This window comes from Mirounga angustirostris, unplaced genomic scaffold (assembly GCF_029215605.1).
Source record: "Mirounga angustirostris isolate CCGP_5_RB_7025 unplaced genomic scaffold, mMirAng1.0.hap1 SCAF_5, whole genome shotgun sequence".
NCBI lineage: Eukaryota > Metazoa > Chordata > Mammalia > Carnivora > Phocidae > Mirounga > Mirounga angustirostris.
Genome location: NW_026991713.1, coordinates 118,757,328 through 118,779,037, shown reverse-complemented (window position 1 = coordinate 118,779,037; position 21,710 = coordinate 118,757,328). Strand labels below are relative to the sequence as shown.

Genomic DNA, 21,710 nt, shown 5'->3' with positions numbered 1-21,710 from the left:
TTCTTTGTCTTCCCCTTTAGTTTCAAATATATTGATAATCATTTATTCTAGACTCTGCATTAGCATATTGTCCGTGTCTTAATCCTGGTTATAACACTTTACAAATTCTAATCTTGGTTCTGCCTCAACTCAGTTTTTCAATAATCACATGAGTAGACCCAACAGTGTCTATCTCCAGCGTGGGTAAGGATTTTTTTTAAGGCTCTTAGTTTTCAAATAATCGTGAAGTTTTGTGAAAATTAAGAAAGTTCCTTTATCACTATGAACATAAAAAGATATGAATCAAATTTACTGAAAGCCTTAGACAAGCAGAAGATCAGAAGAGTAAACGCTATTTTACACAAAATGCACAATCCTTGGAATGACCCTAAGGCCTGGAAAAATCCAACTCATTATTTCGTCTTTATTTTCACAACATTCCTCTGAGATAGGAAAGGCCAGGTGCATTTTCCCACTTGAAGATAACCAAACTGTGGAGTACAATGGAGTCAAGTAATATGCAGGCTCCTGCCGAAAGCTTCCTCTGAGGAAACCAAAAAGGGCAGTTTTCGAAGACTTAACTTTTGCCATTACTTAACATCACAATCATAGACTTTCTGTGGTCTTTGAAATAAGGTAGAAGTGTGTGTGTGTGTGTGTGTGTGTCTGTGTGTGTGTGTAGGCAGCAGGGCACATGGTCTGCCACTCTGCAACCCTTGGATTTAGCCTCTCTGAGCCTCAGTTTCTGTGTCTGTAAAGTGATGGAGAATAAACCAGGGCAGAGGGTGAGCTGAAGGAGAGCTCTACCACAGACCTTTTATAACTCTAAGAATGTGTTTACTCGGAGGCACAGCGCACGGCTCCAGGAACTGCAGAATCACCTCAGTCTGCTTCCCGACAGAAGTTCAGTCAGAAAGATACGACCATCACCTCGGCAGAGGCATCATGATGGTTTAGGATATCTGGGCCATGGTTAAAAAGAAGATGGCAATAGTTCTTAGGGCAGCATGAAAATAACACTTTATAGATTCCAGATATTCTCAGGACAATTTCGGCAGGACAGAGAAAATGAGCTGAGGGAAGGATGTCGGGGCCATGTATTGAAAGGAGTTACCAAGTGGCCTCCATACAGTCTGCTATGTAGCAAAACTGAATACTGAAATTCTTCAGTGTGCTCTGCTCTGTCACAAAGGAAAAATGAACCATAGTATCATACAGGACAGTTGGCGAGTTTCGGAGTTCAGGAGGAGGAAGGCTTGAGAAAAGCAGAGCTTGGGAGGGATCTTCGGGAGCCCCAAAAGGGTCCCTCTATGTGTAAATAATGCTCATAATCCAAGAGCATGACAGTTGAAAGCAACCTTGGAGATTATTCCAAACCATTCAATTTAAAGGTAATAAAACAGAATCCCAGAGAATGGAAATGACTTGCTTGCCTCAGTGCTTGAATACCTGGGTGGGACAATGTTCGTGGAGGGCCTTGCAGGGGTGTCACCCAGAGCAGGCAGCCTCCATCCTTCCCGCCATTCCTGCCTCCCTCCTGGGCTCAAGAGTCTGGTGGGCATTAGCGATGGGACAGCTGATACAGTCTTCTGTGGTGACAAACACCTTCTAATCACAATTTAGAGCCTGAGTGAACTTGGCACAAAACCAAAACTGTCTTTATGTTTTCACTCTTGCCAAGTAAAAATAAATCATCAGTAACAGTTTCAATGTTAATGCAGCCCAAAGTCCTCTTTTTTTTTTACACTTTTATTAACATGTGTACAAATCCATTCTGACTCATTCTCGGACTGTTCATTACTTGACTTGAGGCAGGTAGGATTAGGAGCTGTCTTCTCTCAAGGCCAGAGCTGAGCCTGATGTATGTTTGTGGAACAAGGCTTCAGGACAGGGAAAGTATGTGTGGTTGAGGGCTGGGCTTAGAGTCAGACAATCTGTCTGGCACAGACAGGGCTGAGAGCTGCCTAGCACTTTATTCTTCTGACAGTCCTGTGCACGGGGTGATGGTGTCAATCCTAAGAATTCTTCACATTTCTGACCATGTGGCATAGTACGTTGTGTCCGTTTTAATTAGTTCACATGACCTGAGAATTGCTGGAGGTTTTCATTCTCTTTTGGTGACTGGCTTCTATCTTTAAAGACTGTCCTATCCTCTGTTTTTCCCTGCTTAAAACTGTAAGGGTTTTCTTGGCAAAGAAGGCCAAGGCTGAAACAAGTAATCCTTTACTCTGGGAATGTGAAATGCTGGGTTACTCTCCACAATGCTAAACTGGCAAGAGAGGAAGAAAGGAAAGAAAGGAAAGAAAGAGAAAAAGAAGTTAAGACAAAATCTGCAAGTTAGGACAAGATCTGCATGGAAGAAAGAAGGTCCAGCTGAAGGCACCCTTTAAAAAAAAAAATTCCTTCTCATCTTAACCATCTGATTTAAAAGACCCAGTCTGAGATGAAAATCTGATCTAACCAAAGGTCTAAAAAGCACTGCTTATAGGGACGGTTTAGTCATCTTCAAGGTGATTCCCATTTCCAAAGTAAAATATTTACTCTCAGGAATGTTCACCATTACCTACCTGTCTGTGTGTATGAGAAAGCTGCCAGGTAAAATTACCCAATGAAATCTACCTGGAGTGTGGAGCTCTACTCTCATTCCCTCATTAGAAAACAGACTCCTGAAAGAAAGAAAAGAAAAGAGAAGAAAAAAGAGAAGAGAAAAGAAAAGAAAACAGATTCTTTGTCATGGACAAAGCTATATATTCTGAAATAAGTTGCCATTTTAAAAATTCAAAATCTGGGATTCCGAACCTCTCAGTTCAAAAGTGTGAACGTGCAAAACAAAGTGCTCTCTGGATATCTGGGGTCAAAGTCACAACACAATTTAAAGGCAATCCAGGGTATTCAATATATGAAATGTCCACTGGCCTTCTGAAATGTCCTCATACATCTTCCCAAGTCTAGAAGCCATCAGAAGAGAACACACTCACAAACCCACTAAGTACACGCTCATCAGAATGTTCTGGACATTGGAACCATCTCTCTATGTTTAGATTGTTCATACTTCTATTTAGTTTACTCATATTTTCTCAGGTTCATATTGCCATAAGCAGAGGCCTGATGACCTCTCAAGTTCCAAACAGGGAAGATGGTGAAGCTGGGGGACAGCATAACAGGGCATCGGACACGGGAACTTTAAAAATCAAGACTATGAATTTGGGCAAGTTAATTTAAGCTCTTTGTGCTTCAGTTTCCCTATCTATAGAAATAGTGACGAGGATAATAATAATACTAGTCAAAAGTCTGGGAGTTAAATTAGAGGAATATAAAGTTTTAAAATAGTGCCTGGAATACAGTAATACTCAATAAATGATAGCTGTTATTATAAATAGCGAATTTCAACTCGGAAGAGATTTAGAAGTGCAGATCAATATGGACAGATGAGTCTGCAGGCCAGGAAGTTAAAAATGAAGAAGGACTTACAGAATAAGCTTCTTCCGGTTTGCTCTTGATTCCTCTCGTCCCCCACCCTGGCCAAGCCTCTGGTTTGTATCCACTGAATATCGAGAGCCACACACTGTTCATTTCCCTTTGCAGGTTATTTCCTATAGCCCTCCTTAACAACCACTTCTATTTTTACAAAAGAATTTAAAACACTTTATAAAGAACTTTCAAGTCAAAAATTCCTAACCCACAAGGTCTTCCTTCTGTCCTTGGCCTCCCGCTTACCTCCATCAAAGGGGAAAGGCGGTGGGACAAGTCTCTAAAGAAATAAAAAGCACAGGAGAAGGCAGCTGGGAGAGCTGGGTGACTCCTTTCTGAGGAGGAGGAGGACGGGGAGGAGGCGGAGGAGGGGAGGAAAGTAGGCTGGATGAAGACGCCGATGAATTTGAAGGCACAGGGGAGGGAAAGTCAGGGGAGCTCAATGTGCGGGCCTCTGTTACCTCGAGGGAGAAGCAAGAATAAGGGAGGGTGAGTGGGTGCCGCCTAAAGATGAGGGCCTGAGGAGAGGGATGGACATTTGGAAAAGCAACCTTGGAACTGACGGTCTGGGAAGTCATCTGTGTAACACGCTGACTGAGTTACCGTGATATCCACAATCCCGTTCGATGCAGTGCTCTAAAAGACTCAATTCAACATTTAAAATATGGATGAATAGACATTGACACAGTGTCTTGCTACCTCCACTGCCCAGAAAAGTCTCTCACAGGCTCTAGGTCCCAGCATGTATGGCAGAAACAGAGCGAGTTAGAAGTTAAGGGCCCCCCCCACCCTGTTACCTGAGTATCTGCAAAGAAAGGTGGACTTCACATCTCTAGGTTTCCTTCTTGCTCTACTAATTAATACTCAGTAATAGTTACTGCTGTTAGTTTGTAGAGACACAGGAAATGGACAATGATTCGCTCTTAGTTTAGGGGGAAAAAATCTAATCACAAATGTAGACTAACTGCAAAATACATGCTGTATTCATTGGCCATTCATTCATTTCGTATTATAAACTATGTAATTCCTCAAATTCATTCGTTCTAAATGGGAATACTGTTATCATACCACCCTACCCTCAAGAAAAAGGCAGCCAAAATCAATAGTGGAGGAAAATTAAAATCACATATTGAATAAAAACTAAGCTTAAACCGCATTCTTCTTCCTTAATAGCTTTACTGAGCTATAACTCACATACCATACAATTCACCTCTTTAAAGTGTGCAGTTCAATGGTTTTTAGTATATATACAGAGTTAACCATCCCCACAATGAATTTTAGAACATTTTCATCACCTCAAAAAGAAACCCGTACCCATTAGCAGTCTCTCCCATTCCGACCCCTACCCTCCAAGCAGGAAACCACTATCCACCGTCTTACAGATTTGCCTATTCTGGACATTTCTTATAAACACACTCCTACAGTACACAGGCATGTGTGACAGGACCAAACTTTTAAACTTTCCTCTTGGAGGTCCCTAAGGCGACCAACTGTGCTAGCTGTAGACCCTGGGCTGTCTCTGGGCAAGTGAAGGGACATTGTAGGCATGCTCTGCTTGGTCCAGTGCAGTGGACACCTTACAGCCAGCAAATGTTGCTTCTTAGGATGCTCCTAAGCTTGCTGGGGAGCTGGGGAAAAAAATGAACTCTCTGACAAAACCTGAAGCTCTAGGGCAAGATGGAGGACAGGTAACAGTATGACAATTTAGTCCATTTTTGCTTGGCTCTCTTGGCTCTTGGTGAGGGAACTTATTTTTACTATTTCCATTCTGCACAGCCAAATACGTGGCTGATCTTACAACACCCTGTCCCCAAACTCAACAGCAGTGTTTGCAGCTCTGATGCCAAGTCAGCCCTCCGCAGGAAATAGAGGAAGATCATGAGAGATGAAGCTCACTCTTCAGTGGCCTTCTTATGCTTCTAATTGGAAATTTATTGTCATTTCCCTTAAGAAAGGGATTAATGGTGCCATCCTTCCTCCCCACTCGTCTGAAAGTCTACACTGAAGATGCTTATTTCCGCAGTGGGAGGTCCGGGATTAGTGGGGCCTTCAGAAGGGTGGACAAAATGTAAAGGTCAATTTAATTAGCTCATTCTTGCCACCCTCCTCTAGGTCTCTCCTGAAAATGTCATGATTTAGTAACCATTACGGTCCCCTGTGCATTTTTTTTAAATACCCAAGCATTCTGAACACTTCTCAGAGTCTTATGTGTTTTGAGATTTTTTCCATCTTGATACGGGTTTGTAGTCCTGTTAAAAACCATGTATGAAAACTTTTTGTTTTTAATCAACAGAAAGCCACTTAAGATCAATTCCGCCATACGCCAATGTATGAAAGCCGCCACCTTGCAAAGGGAACATGTCAATATTGTATACAAGAACCTCAGTGACTGTCATCTACTCGAGATGACTTAATAACAGATTCAGAGAGTTGACAGCTGGGAGGGCCTCAGCGAACATCACGTCCTTCTCCCTCATTTCACAGATGAGAAAACTGAGACCCACCAGGAATAAGCGACTGGAGGGAGCCACAGCATCAGTCACTGAACATCCAAGACTCAGACCAGCCTCCTTGCTCCCAGGAGATGTTCTTTTCCCTAACCCACGCTACCTGTTTCATGGACTTGAAACCTGGAAGCCGATTGCTCCCTGCTGACAGCTCAAGATTATGATTACATGCCTCAAATCACAAGGCCGGGAGCGAGGAGCAATGGCCCGGCCGAGGCTGCTTTCTGGGTTTGCATCTGACATATCTGAGAGAGCCCAGATGGTCCTCTGACCTTGTCAGAGAGGTAAAGACCAACATGCTAACTTGAACAACATCATCAAGGATTTATTAAATGCCCACTGTGTTCAAAGCCATATGTTAAGCTCTTCAGGAATTTCAAAGAAAGTCTGAGCTGTGATCCCAGGTGTAGAGTGGCTTTCATTAAAAAGGGGAGCAAGACACACTGCAATTTAACACTTATCAATAATGAAACAACTGAGAAAAGAAGAACACAAAAATGAATGGTGATGGCCAGCAGAGAAAGAAGCAGAGTTGTAGGAACTTCACAGAGCACCATGAGATCTCCTTTACAAATCTCAGGTTGGCACTTGACTGACATTAAAATACCAGAGACCTGTGCCTGGGGATCATAATAAGCAGACACCACATCTAACCTGGACAGGAGCTCCCTGTGGCAGGGATGACTCAGCTCTTGGTTGGAAATCACGGGTCATAACCCCAAGTGGGTTCAGTGGGGGGAAAGAGAGGACAGCAGGAAGCCTGAGTTCTTAGGTGGGGGCAGTCCGTGATGGGGACAGTCACTGGTTCAACTCGTAAGAAGGAGCAGAAAAAGCACAAGGAAAAATCTGATGATGTTGATAGGTTGTGAGGGAGTTTTCCCAAAAGTCTGTCAGGAGATTGTCCAATGTGAGAAGAGCGCCTTTGGTTTTCGGCCCAGGAGGAGTTTCTGTCCCATAGGCACTGTGAGGCCCACGGAGGCTCACCAGTGAGGCCAACAAGTGTGAGGAGAAGCTGTGAGCGAGCGGGCTCAAGAGACACAACAGTTACCGAGGAAAGAAAGAGCTTATGTGGTTCAAGGAGCAAGTAAATTCCAGATGGTGACAGTACAACTAGGTCTGTCGAGAGACAAGCACTCACAAGCCAATCCCTCCCCCTGAGCACCACCCAGGCCACCCCACTACACGACGACTAGCAAGATCACCTCTACGTTCAAAAGCCTAAAAACGCAACTGCATCTTCCTCTCTCTCCTCACCCTCTCCCCTGCCAGTGACTGGCAGCCCTGCTCTCCCAGCCCCTCAGGCTCCAACAACTCCACTCCTATCAGGTTTCTCTTCCCCCCACCTTGGGGAGCTCTCTGCTTAACCCTGTCAGTGCCGAGGGCTTTGGTGTCCCTGGGATAGTTCATAGCCTCCTAGCTGCGTTATCTCTTTTATGCATTCTGTACATAACCACCTCAGTTATCTTTAGAAAATCCACATGTCATCACATCATTCCCCTGTGCAAATCCACAGGGCTGCTCTGGGGCTGAATAATCTGAGAAAAGTCTGCAGGCCAGTTTCTCATCTTTACCTCCACAGTCCCACCACCATCCAGTTGCTTCGCATTTCCTGAGCTCGAAGGCCACCATGCTTTGGCCTAGAAGGTTCGCTTCCCTGGATTGACGACACCCCCCCCCCCCCCCCGCAAGCCCTCCCTCCTTTTCTGCCACAGATATTTCCTAAGTGCCTGCCCCGAGGCAGGCTGATGCTAAACTCTGGGCCTGCACCCCTAGACACATGAGACTCAGTCCCTGCCCTCAGACAGTTTAAATGGTTTTTGGGAAATCTACACTTGAAAACACGGTGATAGGCTCTGTATTCTACAGATACAGGCAGATTTTTTCCCCCAAAGTTCCGTATACTCTCAAGGTCTTAACACTTGAACGTTTAATTTTTAAACTTGAAACTAGAACATCAAAAGTTTAAAACGTTAGCTTTTAAATTTAATTATTTTAAAACTAGAATTCTCCATTACAAATACAAAGAAGAAGATGCATCGAATGCAAATAATGAGGGATTCTAATTCAGGAGACACGGTAGGGGAAAAGTAAACCTGGTATTATCCTCTACGAAGAACAAGAGGGTCAGTTTCAATTATGTGGTGGGTTGAGGCTTAACTGCATCATCTCCATCTTGTAGAACTTTTTGGTTTCTGGTGGGCAATCCTCTCCTGCAGCTCGGAAACTTTAAGTGACGCCTCCCTTTGACTTGCCAAGCCTGTTGTAAGAGGTTCTGATACTCTGAGAGACTGGAAAGAGGGATGCAGATTTTCTTGGAGTATGGTAAAAATCAAGATGTCTGGGTTTCTGTAAATCTCATTAGCATCTTATACAGAATCTGATATAGGATAGTTAAAACAAACAAAAACGAATTCCTTCGCCCTTTCTTCCCTTCTGCACCCCCTATAATGTCTTGCACAGAGCCTGACATGCAGTAGGTACAAATAAACAAATGCCAAGTGGTAACTGTGCATGAAATCCTCCACCGAAGGGGCACCAGCGCTTCAGGGAGCAGCGGAGGCAGAAACGGTGTCAGGAATAGTGGGGACCTCCATGGGTGCATTCATCTTAAAAGATGCCTTATCTTAAAAGTACGGCAATGCCGAGTCCCACTGGCCTGACAATGATCAGAAGAACATACTTCAACACTGAGCCTCTTATAAACCAGTAAAGTAATTTTAAGACACACTAATAAACTGGAGAAAGTTCTGAATCTGAAAGCACTGGACATACCTACACAGAGGTTTATATGTACATATGTTAAGTGATACTATTATTAATGCTGAATATTCTAGAACCACTGCTTGCATTTGTCTTTAACAGAAAGAAAAAGAAGTTTTATTTTTAAAGGACATTCAAGAAACCAAAACCAGGGGAAAGATACAAATGTTTACAGTAGGAATGCTCTTCAATTCTTTTCAAGAAGTTGAAGTTTGCGGATAGAGGTCAATGAGGTGGGCTAATTACCATGTTCCACTTGTATCAGATTCATCAATACTTTTTTCAGATGCAGCAAAAGGACATCACACACACAAGGCAGGTAGACAGCCTTTATCCCTTTGATTCAATGTGAAGGTCTGAATACTAAATGAACCAGACAGCGGAGCTCCTTATCGCCACATTGATTTAATGCTGCTCATCCAATAAGCAGGCACTTCAGACAAATCAACACATCAAGGCAAAGCAAAGCAGTGTGAGACCTGGTCCCCTCTAACAATCCGGTGCCGTCAAAAGATGATCAGACCCCAGGTCACTGATCTCACTTTTCAAATCAGATGGAGAAAGAGTATTTAATTTGGTACTACGTATGTCAACTGATACACATTGCTTGTTCTGGCCATGATCAGTGCAATGTCTGGGCAGTGGTGAGTTGATGTGCCCAGCAGCTGGGATAACAGCCCCCCTAGCCCTGGCCTGTGCCCATGGCGGGGCTTCCCAGGACCTTCCCAGGACCACAGCACCTCCACCTTCAGCCCCGCAATGCCCAGCGGCCCTCAAGGTATGAACTCAGAGAAAGAGCCGGCACAATTCTTCCATTTTTCCAAACCAAGTGGCCAACCAAGTGGGGAGTGGAGCCCAAGATCACATCTATGATCTGGTCTTCAGCTTAAACTCCGGGGCCTACCCCTACTGAAAATTTTCTAAAAGGTAGAGACCTTGGGAAAGGAACATGGGGCTGGGGAGGGAAACCAGAATATATCTCTGGTTTACTAAAGTTACTAAACACCCACCTGTTTTTTTTTTTAATAGAAATACAGTTGCCAAAGAGAAAGCAGCAATTTAAATGCCAAAAGCACTGGGCGTAGCTGAGGAGAGGAGTGGCGTTCAAATGATTAATTATACTCACAACCAGCTCTCTACACTGATCTCTCCTGCTAAGAGCTTCAGACACTTGCCAGTTAGTTACGTGAATCATCCTCTACTTGCCTGATTTGCCTTTAAAGTTGGTACAAAGCAATTTGCACTTATTTAATATCAAGTTACATGGTTTTGCTTTTGTGGGGGAAAAGGTGAAGGAAAACTGGCTCGTATCTTGGTATTTCTGCAACTAAACTGGTCATTTTAGGAAATTTTAAAAATGACTTTCATCTGCTGCAGTACAGATTTCAGGCTGTAAAGTGTCCATTTCAAATCTCACTTAACCAGGCTGATTATGGGAAGAAATTTAAGAACTTCATTTTGGTAATGAATTGAGGAACCTAACAAGATCCTGTAGCATAGGCCCTCAAAAGCCAGTTTCTGTGAAATGCCCATGTAGCCAATTTAAAAAAAAAAAAAAAAAAAAAGGAGAGGGACAGAAGGAAGAACACACGAGTTTAACATGGGAATCAGAGGCAGAGGAGATTTTCTTAGGACATCAAAGTTGTCAGCTATTCATTCCTTTAAAGCACTATTTATTTTCATATGGCCTCTTTAAATGAATAAAACAGTTCTTAAATAATGTAGAATCATTTCTGTTTATTTTATACAACCTTTTTTACTATTCCAAAATTTGTTCTTTAAAAGTGACTTTTTGCGAGGGGCGCCTGGGTGGCTCAGTTGGTTAAGCGACTGCCTTCAGCTCAGGTCATGATCATGGAGTTCTGGGATCAAGTCCCACATCGGGCTCCCTGCTCAGCAGGGAGTCTGCTTTTCCCTCTGACCCTTCCCCCTCTCATGTGCTCTCTTTCTCTCTCTCATTCTCTCTCTCTCAAAAAATAAATAAAATCTTAAAAAAAAAAAAAGTGACGTATTGTGGCGCCTGGGTGGCTCAGTTGGTTAAGCATCTGCCTTCAGCTCAGGTCGTGATCCCCGGGTCCTGGGATTGAGTCCCAAGTTGAGCTCCCTGCTTAGCGGGGAGTCTGCTTCTCTCTCCCTCTGCTCTTGTGCGCTCTCTCTCTCTCTCTCTCTCCCTCTCAAATAAATAAAAATCTTAAAATAAATAAATAAAAGTGACTTATTTTTTTAAATTCCAAGTCTAGATTTGACTGAAATTCTTTCTCTTACACATGAGGCCCAAATCTGAGTGCTGACTCCACCAGTTTTTTAAAAGCAAAGCGAGCACCCACTCTACCCTGTCCCACTTCTCCTCAGCCCTCTCTGGGGTGCACCCAAGCCTCTGCTCAGAACCCACCTCTGTGGAAACCTCAGCCCTGGTCCACAGAAGAGGGAATGTCACTGGCAGCCTGGCTAGCAACACTTATTCGAAACCTGGCAGCTTGGAAGCTTCTTGTAAACCTTAGTGAGCATGCGAGAAATTCTTGGAAACTCAAGAATGGGGTGGGGCCGGGCAGGGTGGGGAGGCCCACACATCTTTAGGGAAGTGTACCAAACTAAACTCAATTTGCCTTAGGGACCCTATTCTTTAAGGGAAAATACAGGGTAAGCTGTGTCGATGTTCACCTTGTAAGGTCACTCCAGGTGGCAATATGGCACTTAATGCCGGATAAATGAGGATTTCAGATTTGGGGTAAATGAAAGAAAGTGTTTACTAGATTTGAAGGGATTTAAAATAAGTCAGTGCTTTCACAGTAAAATGAATAGACCGTCCTAAAAGACCAGAAAGTAGCCCTTGCATCTCTTAACTCAGATTTTCTACTCTTAAAAAAAAAATCCTTGAGGCGGGGCAGAGCCTGGGCGGTTCAGTTAGTTGAGCATCTGCCTTCAGCTCAGGTCATGATCTCAGGGTCCTGGGATCGAGCCCTGCATCGGGCTCCCTGCTCAGCAGGGAGTCTGCTTGTTCCGCTCCCTCTGCCCCTCCTCCCCACTCGTGTTCTCTCTCTCTCAAATAAATAAATAAAATCTTTAAAAAAAAAAAATCCTTGGTTTTTACAAATCTGACTGGCTAACTGATGTCAGGTCCTTTCTTAGGAGAAATGACCATGGATGAGCACTTACTGAAGCACCGTGATCTCAATTTTAAAAGTCGAATTTAAGAACCAGGCATGCATAGGAAGAAAAGCAAAAGTGCACATCTTCCTGAGGTGGGCACGAGGAGCAGACGCGAGCGCTCCCCAGGCCGTTCCCGGGACTGGCAGGCTTCTGCTGGTGACAGTAGCTCTGTGGTCACTAGACCAGGACGCATCACAGCGCACCAGGTGTGGCCTCCGACAAAATGCTGCGAGCAGGAGTCAGGTTCGGCCAGTTTGAAAAGCAGCAGATCAATCAGAACAAAAATAAAATTCCTATGGTTGCTAAGTGGCCTCTGCAAATACAGGAACTGGGAATTCAAGACTCACATACACAGTAGCACAGGCCGTCGACGCATCTGATGGCAGAAATCAAAAGGAGGTCTGCTAGCAGGACACTTCCACTGGGAAATGAGAGTATCATCTAGAACTCTCACATGTGTTCTCTTCCCAAAGAATAATCTTTTCCTACTGACTGCTAAAATCATTCTGTACAGAGGCTCCTAAGTGAAAGAACCCTTTACTTCAGAAAGAACACTGAAACATTCTTATATAAAATGAAATTACTATTATATAATTACTTGTAATAAAAAAAAAAAAGTAAGTCCTGTTTTACAGAGCAAAACCCATTTGAAGCAAAGGTTACAAAAGCAACTCACCTGGAAATCCTGATCATCGATGCCAAACCTCTCCCGCAGGTTACGGAAAACCATCGGGCAGTATTCCTTAAACTTGAAGTGGCTCGGCATATTTTCTCTGAAATAGTCATATTGTGGAATAAAGTTTAGCTGCACAAAATGTTAACCAGACCTGAATCTGCCACCATCTAGTTCCACATGTAGCCAAGTGCCTGGAGTTCCCCACCCCCAGAAGGCAAGGGTATGCTTCATAGGATCGACTATGACCCACAGTAAATCCAGGGGACACAGGGACAGACTGGGCACATTTATCTCCTTGCACCATCTAGGGGCCCTGGGACTAGATGACTGTTCTAATCCCGACCACTCCTTACAGCTGCTTCCCCGAGGATGAAGAAATGGAAAGAGAAGGGGCCACACACACAGAAGGAAACGGTGAAGGGACAGCAAAGAACTTGGGAGACTGGGGATGGGTCACAGACATGCTCCCCACACTCCTCCAGGGACTTGCTGATTAAAGCTTGCAAAACAACACTATCTCTCACTCCTTGAATGACCTATTTTATGCTATATATAAATACCACATTCTAAATTCACATAGGAAAAATCCCTCCAAAAGGTCAACCTCTAAACAGTAGTAAGAGAATTAACGCATCCACTTCACATCAGAACAATGGTCACACTAAGAAATTTCATAATTGATCCTCATGTGGGAGGTATTTCTTGGAGGCTCATCCCACTCATTCGGAATTGCTTCCTCCTTTGTGTACATGTACACGTACACAAACACACACACACACCCCTCTACTGTCATACTTTGTACACTGGATTATAGTAATGTGTATATGTGTCAGGTTCCAACCACCTGCTTGTGAGCCCCGTGAGGGTAGGGCCATTTCTTATACTTCCTTGTCCCTCCTGCTCTCAGGGGACAGCTAATATATAAGGTGCTCCATAATATCTAAAATGACATTCAAATGAAGGAGAAATAATCTCAATGCCCAACATGGCCTCCAATTATGTTTTATAAAAATGTACCCTAACTCTTTATTGTTCTATGAAGGAGTCATTTCTGTTCATGAAATAGGCATTATTAGAGTTTTGTATAAGATAGCTAAGGTCCATAGCTGCTAAAAATTCTAAGCAATTTACAGCTTCAAACATTTAAATTGTAATGAGAATATCACTTTTAACATATAAGATATTCATAGAGAACAATATGCCATATGGCAAAAGGATATTACCCAAGAGGGCTTGCTGCTGCTTTTCTGAAAATGACAGATGGTTATGTTTATCACAGGATTAACTTCATCAGCAAAACTTTACTCCCACCCATTGAAAAATAATGTGATTGTAGAAATTCACAAAAATCATGCTCCTGGCAGCCATGTCAGTCCTATAAAAGGCCATACTTGTACTTACTTGTTAAAAAGGTGATTGTCCACCTTTATCTTTGAATAGGCTTTGAAGTCATCCGGCATCAACATAACAGGGATTTGAACATGGCTCAGTTCATTGATCTAGAAAAATACAAAATAAATGGCACGGGTTATTACTATCGACATGGAAAGTGCTTGACTTGAACAAGGAGCTCAGGAAGAAAACCCGGTAGACACAAGAACCTCCCGCCCACCTTCCTTCTGCTCCTATCCCAATCCATCTTTCTTGCTGCCCTCCTCACTCCCCCTTCAGGCTTTGCCACTGCCTCCAACTCACATCCAGCTCCAACTCCCACTGCTCATCTGGGTCCACCGCTGGGCCTGCGGGGGGCCTCTGGGGGACAGTGGTAAGGGAGGAATCCTGGAGGGTGAACCCTCATGGCCAGCTATCCCTGCTTCTCCCATTTAACTTCCCACTTCCCCTCCAGAGCCTCAGCCCAGAGCTCCTTTGACCACATGTCCAGGACAACTACCCCTGTAAAGAAAATACCATCTGAGAAAGAGGGCTTTTCAACTTCTGACATAAATATTTGTTGAATTAATGAATGTGACCATTTCTTTAAATGTTCGGGTACTCAAAAAGCAACACTGTCATTCATGTGATCTTTACCTTTCTTACAGGAACTAAATTTAAAAATAAGTTTTGGGGCGGGGCATAAATTTACCAAAAGAGCAGTCTTCGTGAAGGAAGGGAAAGAGACACACGGCCCTGGGACTAAGTAAGAGGGAGATGGGCTTGAGAGGGGTCAAGACCAGAAGTAAAGATGTGGTTGCAGAAAACAAAGGGTTGGACCTGGGCGCGTGGGTGGCTCAGTTGGATGAGCATCTGACTCTTGGTTTCGGCTCAAGTCATGATTTCAGGGTCATGAGACAGAGCCCCACGTCAGGTTCCATGCTGGGCATGGAGCCTGCATAGGATTCTCTCTCTCCCTCTGCCCTTTCCCATTCTCACTCTCTCTCTTTCTAAAATAAATAAATAAATAAATAAATAAATAAATAAATAAATAAATAAATAAATAAATAAAATCTTAAAAAAAAAGAAAACAAAAGGTTGGACCAAGTTCTGTCTGAGTTTCAGTGAATGGCAGGAACAGCTTTTGACACACGACTTTGAAAAGGTTGAACTTTCTCTTGGTTAATTATTTTTTCTGTCTTGGCTCCCAAGCTATACCTCCCTCGTTGCTACTAATAAAAAACCACTTTAAAGATTTATACTTCCAGTAAATTCCAGAAGATTCTCAGAAGGGTTCTCAGTTACAAAAACAAAGAAAAAAATGGGTTCTTTGATAAAGCAGAGTGGTTAACACATTGCTGGGTTCCTAGAATGTAGAGAAAATCTTCAAGATGCCTTCCTTCTCCTAAAAAGAGTTTAATCCACAGGGAATGCGATGACTATCAAGCAAGCATGAACAGAGCAGTTTCTCTGAAAATAAATACCAATTTCGACATTTAGTTGGGTCAAAGGAAAGCTGGGGAGCTCAACCAAACACTTCAAACCTTAAATGAGGACACCTGAAGGAAGTAAAAGGAGTCCCAACAGGTGGTGGAAGTAAATGCAAATGGTGTCTGGGGAAAAGCATCTTCAGTGCAGGCCTCCAGGAGTCCCACAGATTTAGTTTAACCAAACGTTGAGTGCACAAAGATAATGAGAGTGGGATTCAGCAGAAACAAAAATTATTTTCATGACTTCAGCTATTAGAATGATCAGATACAGGGCGCCCAGGTGGCTCAGTCAGTTAAGCATCTGCCTTTGGCTCAGGTCATGATTCTGGGGTCCTGCATTTGAGCCCCACGTTGGGCTCCCTGCTTCGTGGGGAGTCTGCTTCTCCCTCTCCCGCTCCCTCTTCTTGCGCCCCCTCGCCGCCAAATAAATAAATAAAATCTTAAAAAAAAAAAAAGAATGATCAGATACAGAAAAGAAAAAAAACCCATGTGTAAAATGTATGAAGAAGTAAAAAATGGACTGGTAAAAATGAGTAAACTATGAGACTTTCCAAATGACCAGTCAGGTTGAAAGAGAATCCAATAAAGCTTTTACAAAATGAAAACTATAATTGGTGAACAGAAACTAAAACAAAAACAGCCCCTCATCTAGGGCTTCGGCAGGAGACTGGATAACTGGTATATTGGAGGGGAAATCTGAGGAAGTTACCCAGAATCCACAAAGAATGAAAATGTAATATATAAAAGAATGATTAAGGAAGGGAAAAAAAAAGAAGAATGGTTACAACAGGGGGTTTGGAGTGAGTTTACATGAAATCTTAGAGGAAGGGGATAGAGTAGGGGGAAAAGACAATATTTGAAATATAATGGCTGAGTATTTCCCACCACTGATGGAAGTTATAAATCTATGGATACATAATATGCAATGTACACAAAATAGTCTAAGAAGAAATCCACACCTAGATACACTGTAATTAGACTGAAGATACCAAAATCAAAGAGAAAAGTGGCCAGAGGGAAAAGACAGAACACAAAGACGGAATGACAACCAGATGGACAGCCAACTTTTCAACAGCAAAACTGGCAGCCCAAAGACAGTGGTAGATCTTCAAAGTGAAAAAGGACTGTTTACATAAAACTGTATACTGTGGTATATTTTTGGCCCATTATCCGGGTTCCTGGCACAAATCTAAAACCCTTGGAATTTCCAGAGTGACAGGAAATATCTTCTGCTGTTCATAAGAGGCCCTTTCTGAACACCCCTGAATTTATGCTAATGAGGTGACTCAGGGTGGGGCTGGTCACCAGAATGACCAAGTAAGTACGACTTTGGCACGTTCAGCCCTGCTCACTGATCTCAGGGAAGGGGAAGGAGGTTGCCAGAGATTAAGTTCCATAAAAACTCCTGAACAAGACGTGGTGAGCTTCTGGGTTGGTGAACATATCCACACGCAAGGAGGAGGCACACCCCAGTTCCATGGGGACAGATGCTCCTGTGCTCAGGACCCTTTTGGGCCTCGGACTATGTACCTCTTCACCTGGCTGTTCATCCAGATCTCTTATAATATCCTCTACAGTAAAGTGGTAAATGTGCATAAAGGTTTTCTCTGAGTTCTGTGAGCCACTCTAGCAAATTAATCAAACCTGAGGAGGAGGTCATGGAACCTCCGATTTAGAGCCAGTAGGTGAGCAGCGCAGGTGACAGCCTGGGCTTGTAGTTGGTGCCTGAAGGGAGGGCAGTCTGTGGGACAGAGCCCTTACTAACCCATGGGGGCTGGTGCTGTCTCCAGGAAGGCAGTGTCAAAATGCACGGCTTTGTGGTACTGGAAAAAACACACGTGGGGTAGAGCCACTGAAACTGTCTTCCAAAAAATGAGAGCAAAATAAGGCTTTTTCATAGAAACAAAAACCGAGACCTTACCGACAAAGGACCTCACTAAGGAAATGGATAAGCTTTAGTAGCATATTATTTAGACTGCAAGGCTATAATTCAGAAAGTAAATGTTACGCATGGAAGGTCTGAGATACAAAAAGAATTGGTAAGCAAATAAATTGGTAAATATGAGGATAAATAAAGTAAACATCACCTATATAAAGTAATAATGCTTAATTCATGGGATGAAAATGTACAGAAATAAACACTGAATAACAACAGAGTTTAAGTTGGGAAGCAGACGAAGTTACATGCCCTTGTATTATTCAGGAGGAGAGTAAGATATAACTTTAAGTATCATGATAACATTTAAAAGGCAAACATTAAAAGAACAGAAACAGAGTATCTAACTTCCAAACTAGTAGAAGGGGAAAAACAGAATAAGAAAACAAATAAAACTCATTATTTTAAAAAAGAGAGCAAAGAAGAAAACATAAACACTGCAAAAATGGGACAAATGGAAAGTAAAAGGTAGAAATTCATCTGGATATATACATAATCCCAATAAGCATACATACACTAGCAGTTAAAAACAGACTGTCAAAATGAGTGAAAAACTATAAGCTATATGCAAGAGAAACACCTAAAACATAACTCAAAAAGGTGGAAAGGAGCAGAAAAAACATATTAAATAGTACCAAAAATTATTGGGAAGCTAGTTGACCTTTACTAGCATCAGATAAACTAATAACTTTAAGACAAAAGTATTATTAAGGATAAAGAAGGCCTGTACATAATGATAAAAGGTTCAGTTAGCCAGGAAGATAGGATTCATATTTTAAGTACCAAATTAGCCTGGAAGTACACAGCAAAAACCGTTAGGACCTCAGGGAAAAGAGGCAACCCATTACTATAGAGGAAGATTTGAATATGCCTTCTGGATAGTTCAAACAGCCAAAAAATTAAGAAAGGTAAAGATTTTTAAACAATATATTGAACATCGTTCAATCAATATATGCTGTACACCTATGACTGACAAGTAGTCTTCCAGATGCTTGGGATATGTGACTGAAAACAGATTAAGATGCCTGCCCTCCTGAAGCTTACATGTGAGTGGGAAGAGTCAACAAATAAAAGATACACTTAATAAATTACTTTGTTAGACATAAATTACCTACTATGTTAGAAGACTATGAAAAAAAAAAAGAGCAGGATAAATGGGTAGAAAATGCCCATCACTGCATGGGTGAGGGTCACTGAAGTATTTTAAATTGGGAGGGCTGGAGTAAGCCAAGGTTTGGAAGAGAAGAGAGGTTTAAACCCCAGTGCAAAGGCCCTGGGGCAGGGTGTGCCTGGTACACTTGGGACATGGAGACCCCTGTGGCCGGAGCAGATTACCTGAGAGAGAAAGAGTAACAGAGTTGAAATCACTGGAAAGACTGGCTTTTATTCCAAATGATATGGGAGCTGTTGCAAGGTTCTGGGTAGTGGAGTGATGACATCACTTAACTTAGGGTTTTAAAAAGATTACTGGAGGGGTGGGGGTGGCCACAATTATAGAAGCACAGAGCAGTGACAGCAGTGTAGGTAGGAAAAGGGGTATTTTTTGAAAGTGGAGCCAAGATTTCCTGAAATTCTGGATGTGGGGTGTGAGAAAGACAGAAGCCAAGACCAAGTCCGAGGCAACTGCCTGAGCAATTAGGGGGACAGGGCTGCCATCATCCAAGGTGGGGGACAATTCCTTCTTATGCCTTTCTGAATCATGTTAAAACCGAGTGCTTTAATAATCTTTTAAAAATGACAAAATGGAAAACATATATGCAAACTATCAGGCTATTTATAACATACATATTATATATATACATATACATATATATATATAATGTTTGGCGCCGCAGATTCTCGAACCTTATGATCAGATTAGATACCGCCACCCGTGTTTCCTCATCCACTTTGATTTTCATGTGGCACTTGATTTTTTTTTTACACAACTGCTCAGCACCCAGCTTCCCAAAGATACCACGTCCTTGAAATGAATGCAGTACAATCTAAGTCAAATTGTGAACTCCCTCAAGTTAGTCGTTTGCATGCTATCTTACAGATGCTGAGCATCGCTGCATTTCTCTTGAAATTCGAAAATATCCTCTGGCACTCCTGGTAAATGTGCTGCAATGCCCTCCAGCACCTTGGCAGAGTTTGGAAAGCACAGAGATAAACAGCAGATGTTTAAAACAGCAAATGATATAATCTAATTATAGAATAAAATCATCAGAATAATCCCTTAAAATTCGTGGCAATGAATCCATAACCTATAAGCACTTTGGATTCATCCCAAACAAGCTTAGTTACAACCAGCAGTTAATCCTTAACCTGTATAAACTGATGATCTCTACAAGCAGTTTTATTGCAGTAACTCCATATCAACTGCGTTTGTGAAAGGTCAAATTACAATTCTGTTCCTTTCAATTATTTCAATAACTTAAACAGGCATCACTTTTAGTCTCCTCTATACTATATTATTAAAATCTCCTTCATGTTATGATCCATAAAAATGTAGGAAACTGCCACTTAACAAAAACACAAGGCTAATTTAAAATCATATATTCTCTTCTATTCATTTTACCCAAGTATCTTTTTTTCTTTTTAAGATTTTATTTATTTGACAGAGAGAGCACAAACAGAGGGAGAGAGAGGGAGAAGCAGGCTCCCTGCTGAGCAAGGAGCCTGATGTGGGACTTGATCCCAGGACCCCGGGATCATGACCTGAGCTGAAGGCAGACGCTTAACGACTAAGCCACCCAGGTGTCCCATCATTTTACCCAAGTATCTTAAATATTAAATCATTCTCAGTATATCTGTGAAAAATCAGAAAATACATATCTTTATACCAACACCGAATATCCAAGTTCAAAGACAAGAGAATAAGAACTGAAAATCAAGCTTTGTGACAAGCACAATTAGAACAAAGCTGGATGCCTGATCAGTTTTTCTATATCTTGTGCAAACAGGAGTGTAAATAAAAACAGAGGACATTTACAGGGTGGCAAGGGGAAGCCGAGGAGCGATCACTTCATATCACTTACCCCAAATTATACAGAAAAAAGTCAGAGAGAACATAATAAATTTTCCTATCACAACGTAGGCTCGGAGTGACTACCAAGAAAGCAAAACCCAATCTGAAGTAGGAGCAACCAAATCCCTGAATTGCTACAGCTCATGCTGTTGGGATCTGGATTGGCAACATTATCCTCTTTAGAAAGAAAGCAAGAAAAGAAACTTTTTTTTTTTAAAGATTTTATTTATTTATTTGACAGAGAGAGACAACGAGAGAGGGAACACAAGCAGGGGGAGTGGGAGAGGGAGAAGCAGGCTTCTCGCCGAGCAGGGAGCCCGATGCGGGGCTCGATCCCAGGACCCTGGGATCATGACCTGAGCCAAAGGCAGCCGCTTAACTGACTGAGCCACCCAGGCGCCCCCAAAAGAAACTTTTTGAATCCTTTCTGCTTTATAGAGTTCCTGCTCTGGAAAAAGTTTTATGGAAAAAAAATGTGAAAACCTTTCAGCCAAAATGGAACATGTGATCTGAGAATTCACCGATATTCACTCACCATCCATTCTTTCACCAGTGCAACACGTGAGTGTCCGCTCTGGGTTGCGCACTGCACAAACACCAGTGTTCACCCTCACAGTACTTATAGTCCAGAGGGGCATGCACATTAATTGAAGAAGTGCTCAAATGTAAAATTCCAACAGTGACATGTGTCGGGAGAGAGAAGGACATCAGGCTAGGAGCAAGCATGATGGAGCTTAGACAAGGGCAGGAATGAGTAAAAGAGGAGCAAGACTTGAGCAGAAGGCAGGTGGGGAGGAGTCCAGGAAGTAGGGTCACAGGTGCAAAGGCCCTGTGGCAGGAGGGGGGCACAGTTAACTAGAAAAATAAAAGGTTAACATGTTAGGAATGCAAAAAATCAAGAGGGCACGTGCCAGGATGGGGCTGAACAGCATGCCTCTGAGGACCATAAGAGGCTACTGTGGAACTCCAGGAGAGGCTAGAAGCCTGGCACAGCGTGGAGACAGCAGAAACAAAGAAAGTAGATTCCAGTGATGCTGAGGTGGTAAAAACATGGACTTGAGTGACAGGACAGACCATGATTCCATTTACTGAGTCAGAGCACTTTAAGGGAAGAGTTCAGTTTTGAACTTGTTAAATTTGATGTGCTCTTTTGACATCTTAAATGTTGATGTCAGGTAGGCAGGTGGACATGTGGATCTTTAGTTCCCAGGGGAGGCTGGGGCAGGACATAAAAATATGCATTATCCACATATAAGACAGTAGTTCTTCCTCAGGAGTAAATGAAGTAAGCTGGAGAGTGGGGGGGTGGGGTGGCAAAAGCAGTCTTGAGGAACATTAATGGTTAATAGCATGGAGAGAA

At 42.6% G+C, this 21,710-nt stretch overlaps 1 protein-coding gene across 2 annotated transcripts in view; it reads right to left on the bottom strand.

Annotated features, from left to right (window-relative positions):
* The window catches only part of PIP4K2A (phosphatidylinositol-5-phosphate 4-kinase type 2 alpha), a 172,623-nt gene that overhangs the window by 52,970 nt on the left and 97,943 nt on the right, over positions 1 to 21,710 (bottom strand). For both annotated transcript variants that reach the window (XM_064591975.1, XM_045874294.3), the window contains exons 2-3: positions 13,945 to 14,042; positions 12,544 to 12,640 (exon numbers count right to left, since the gene is read on the bottom strand). In XM_064591975.1, coding sequence (XP_064448045.1) covers positions 12,544 to 12,640; positions 13,945 to 14,042 — 195 coding nt within the window. The remainder of the gene's footprint in view (positions 1 to 12,543; positions 12,641 to 13,944; positions 14,043 to 21,710) is intronic.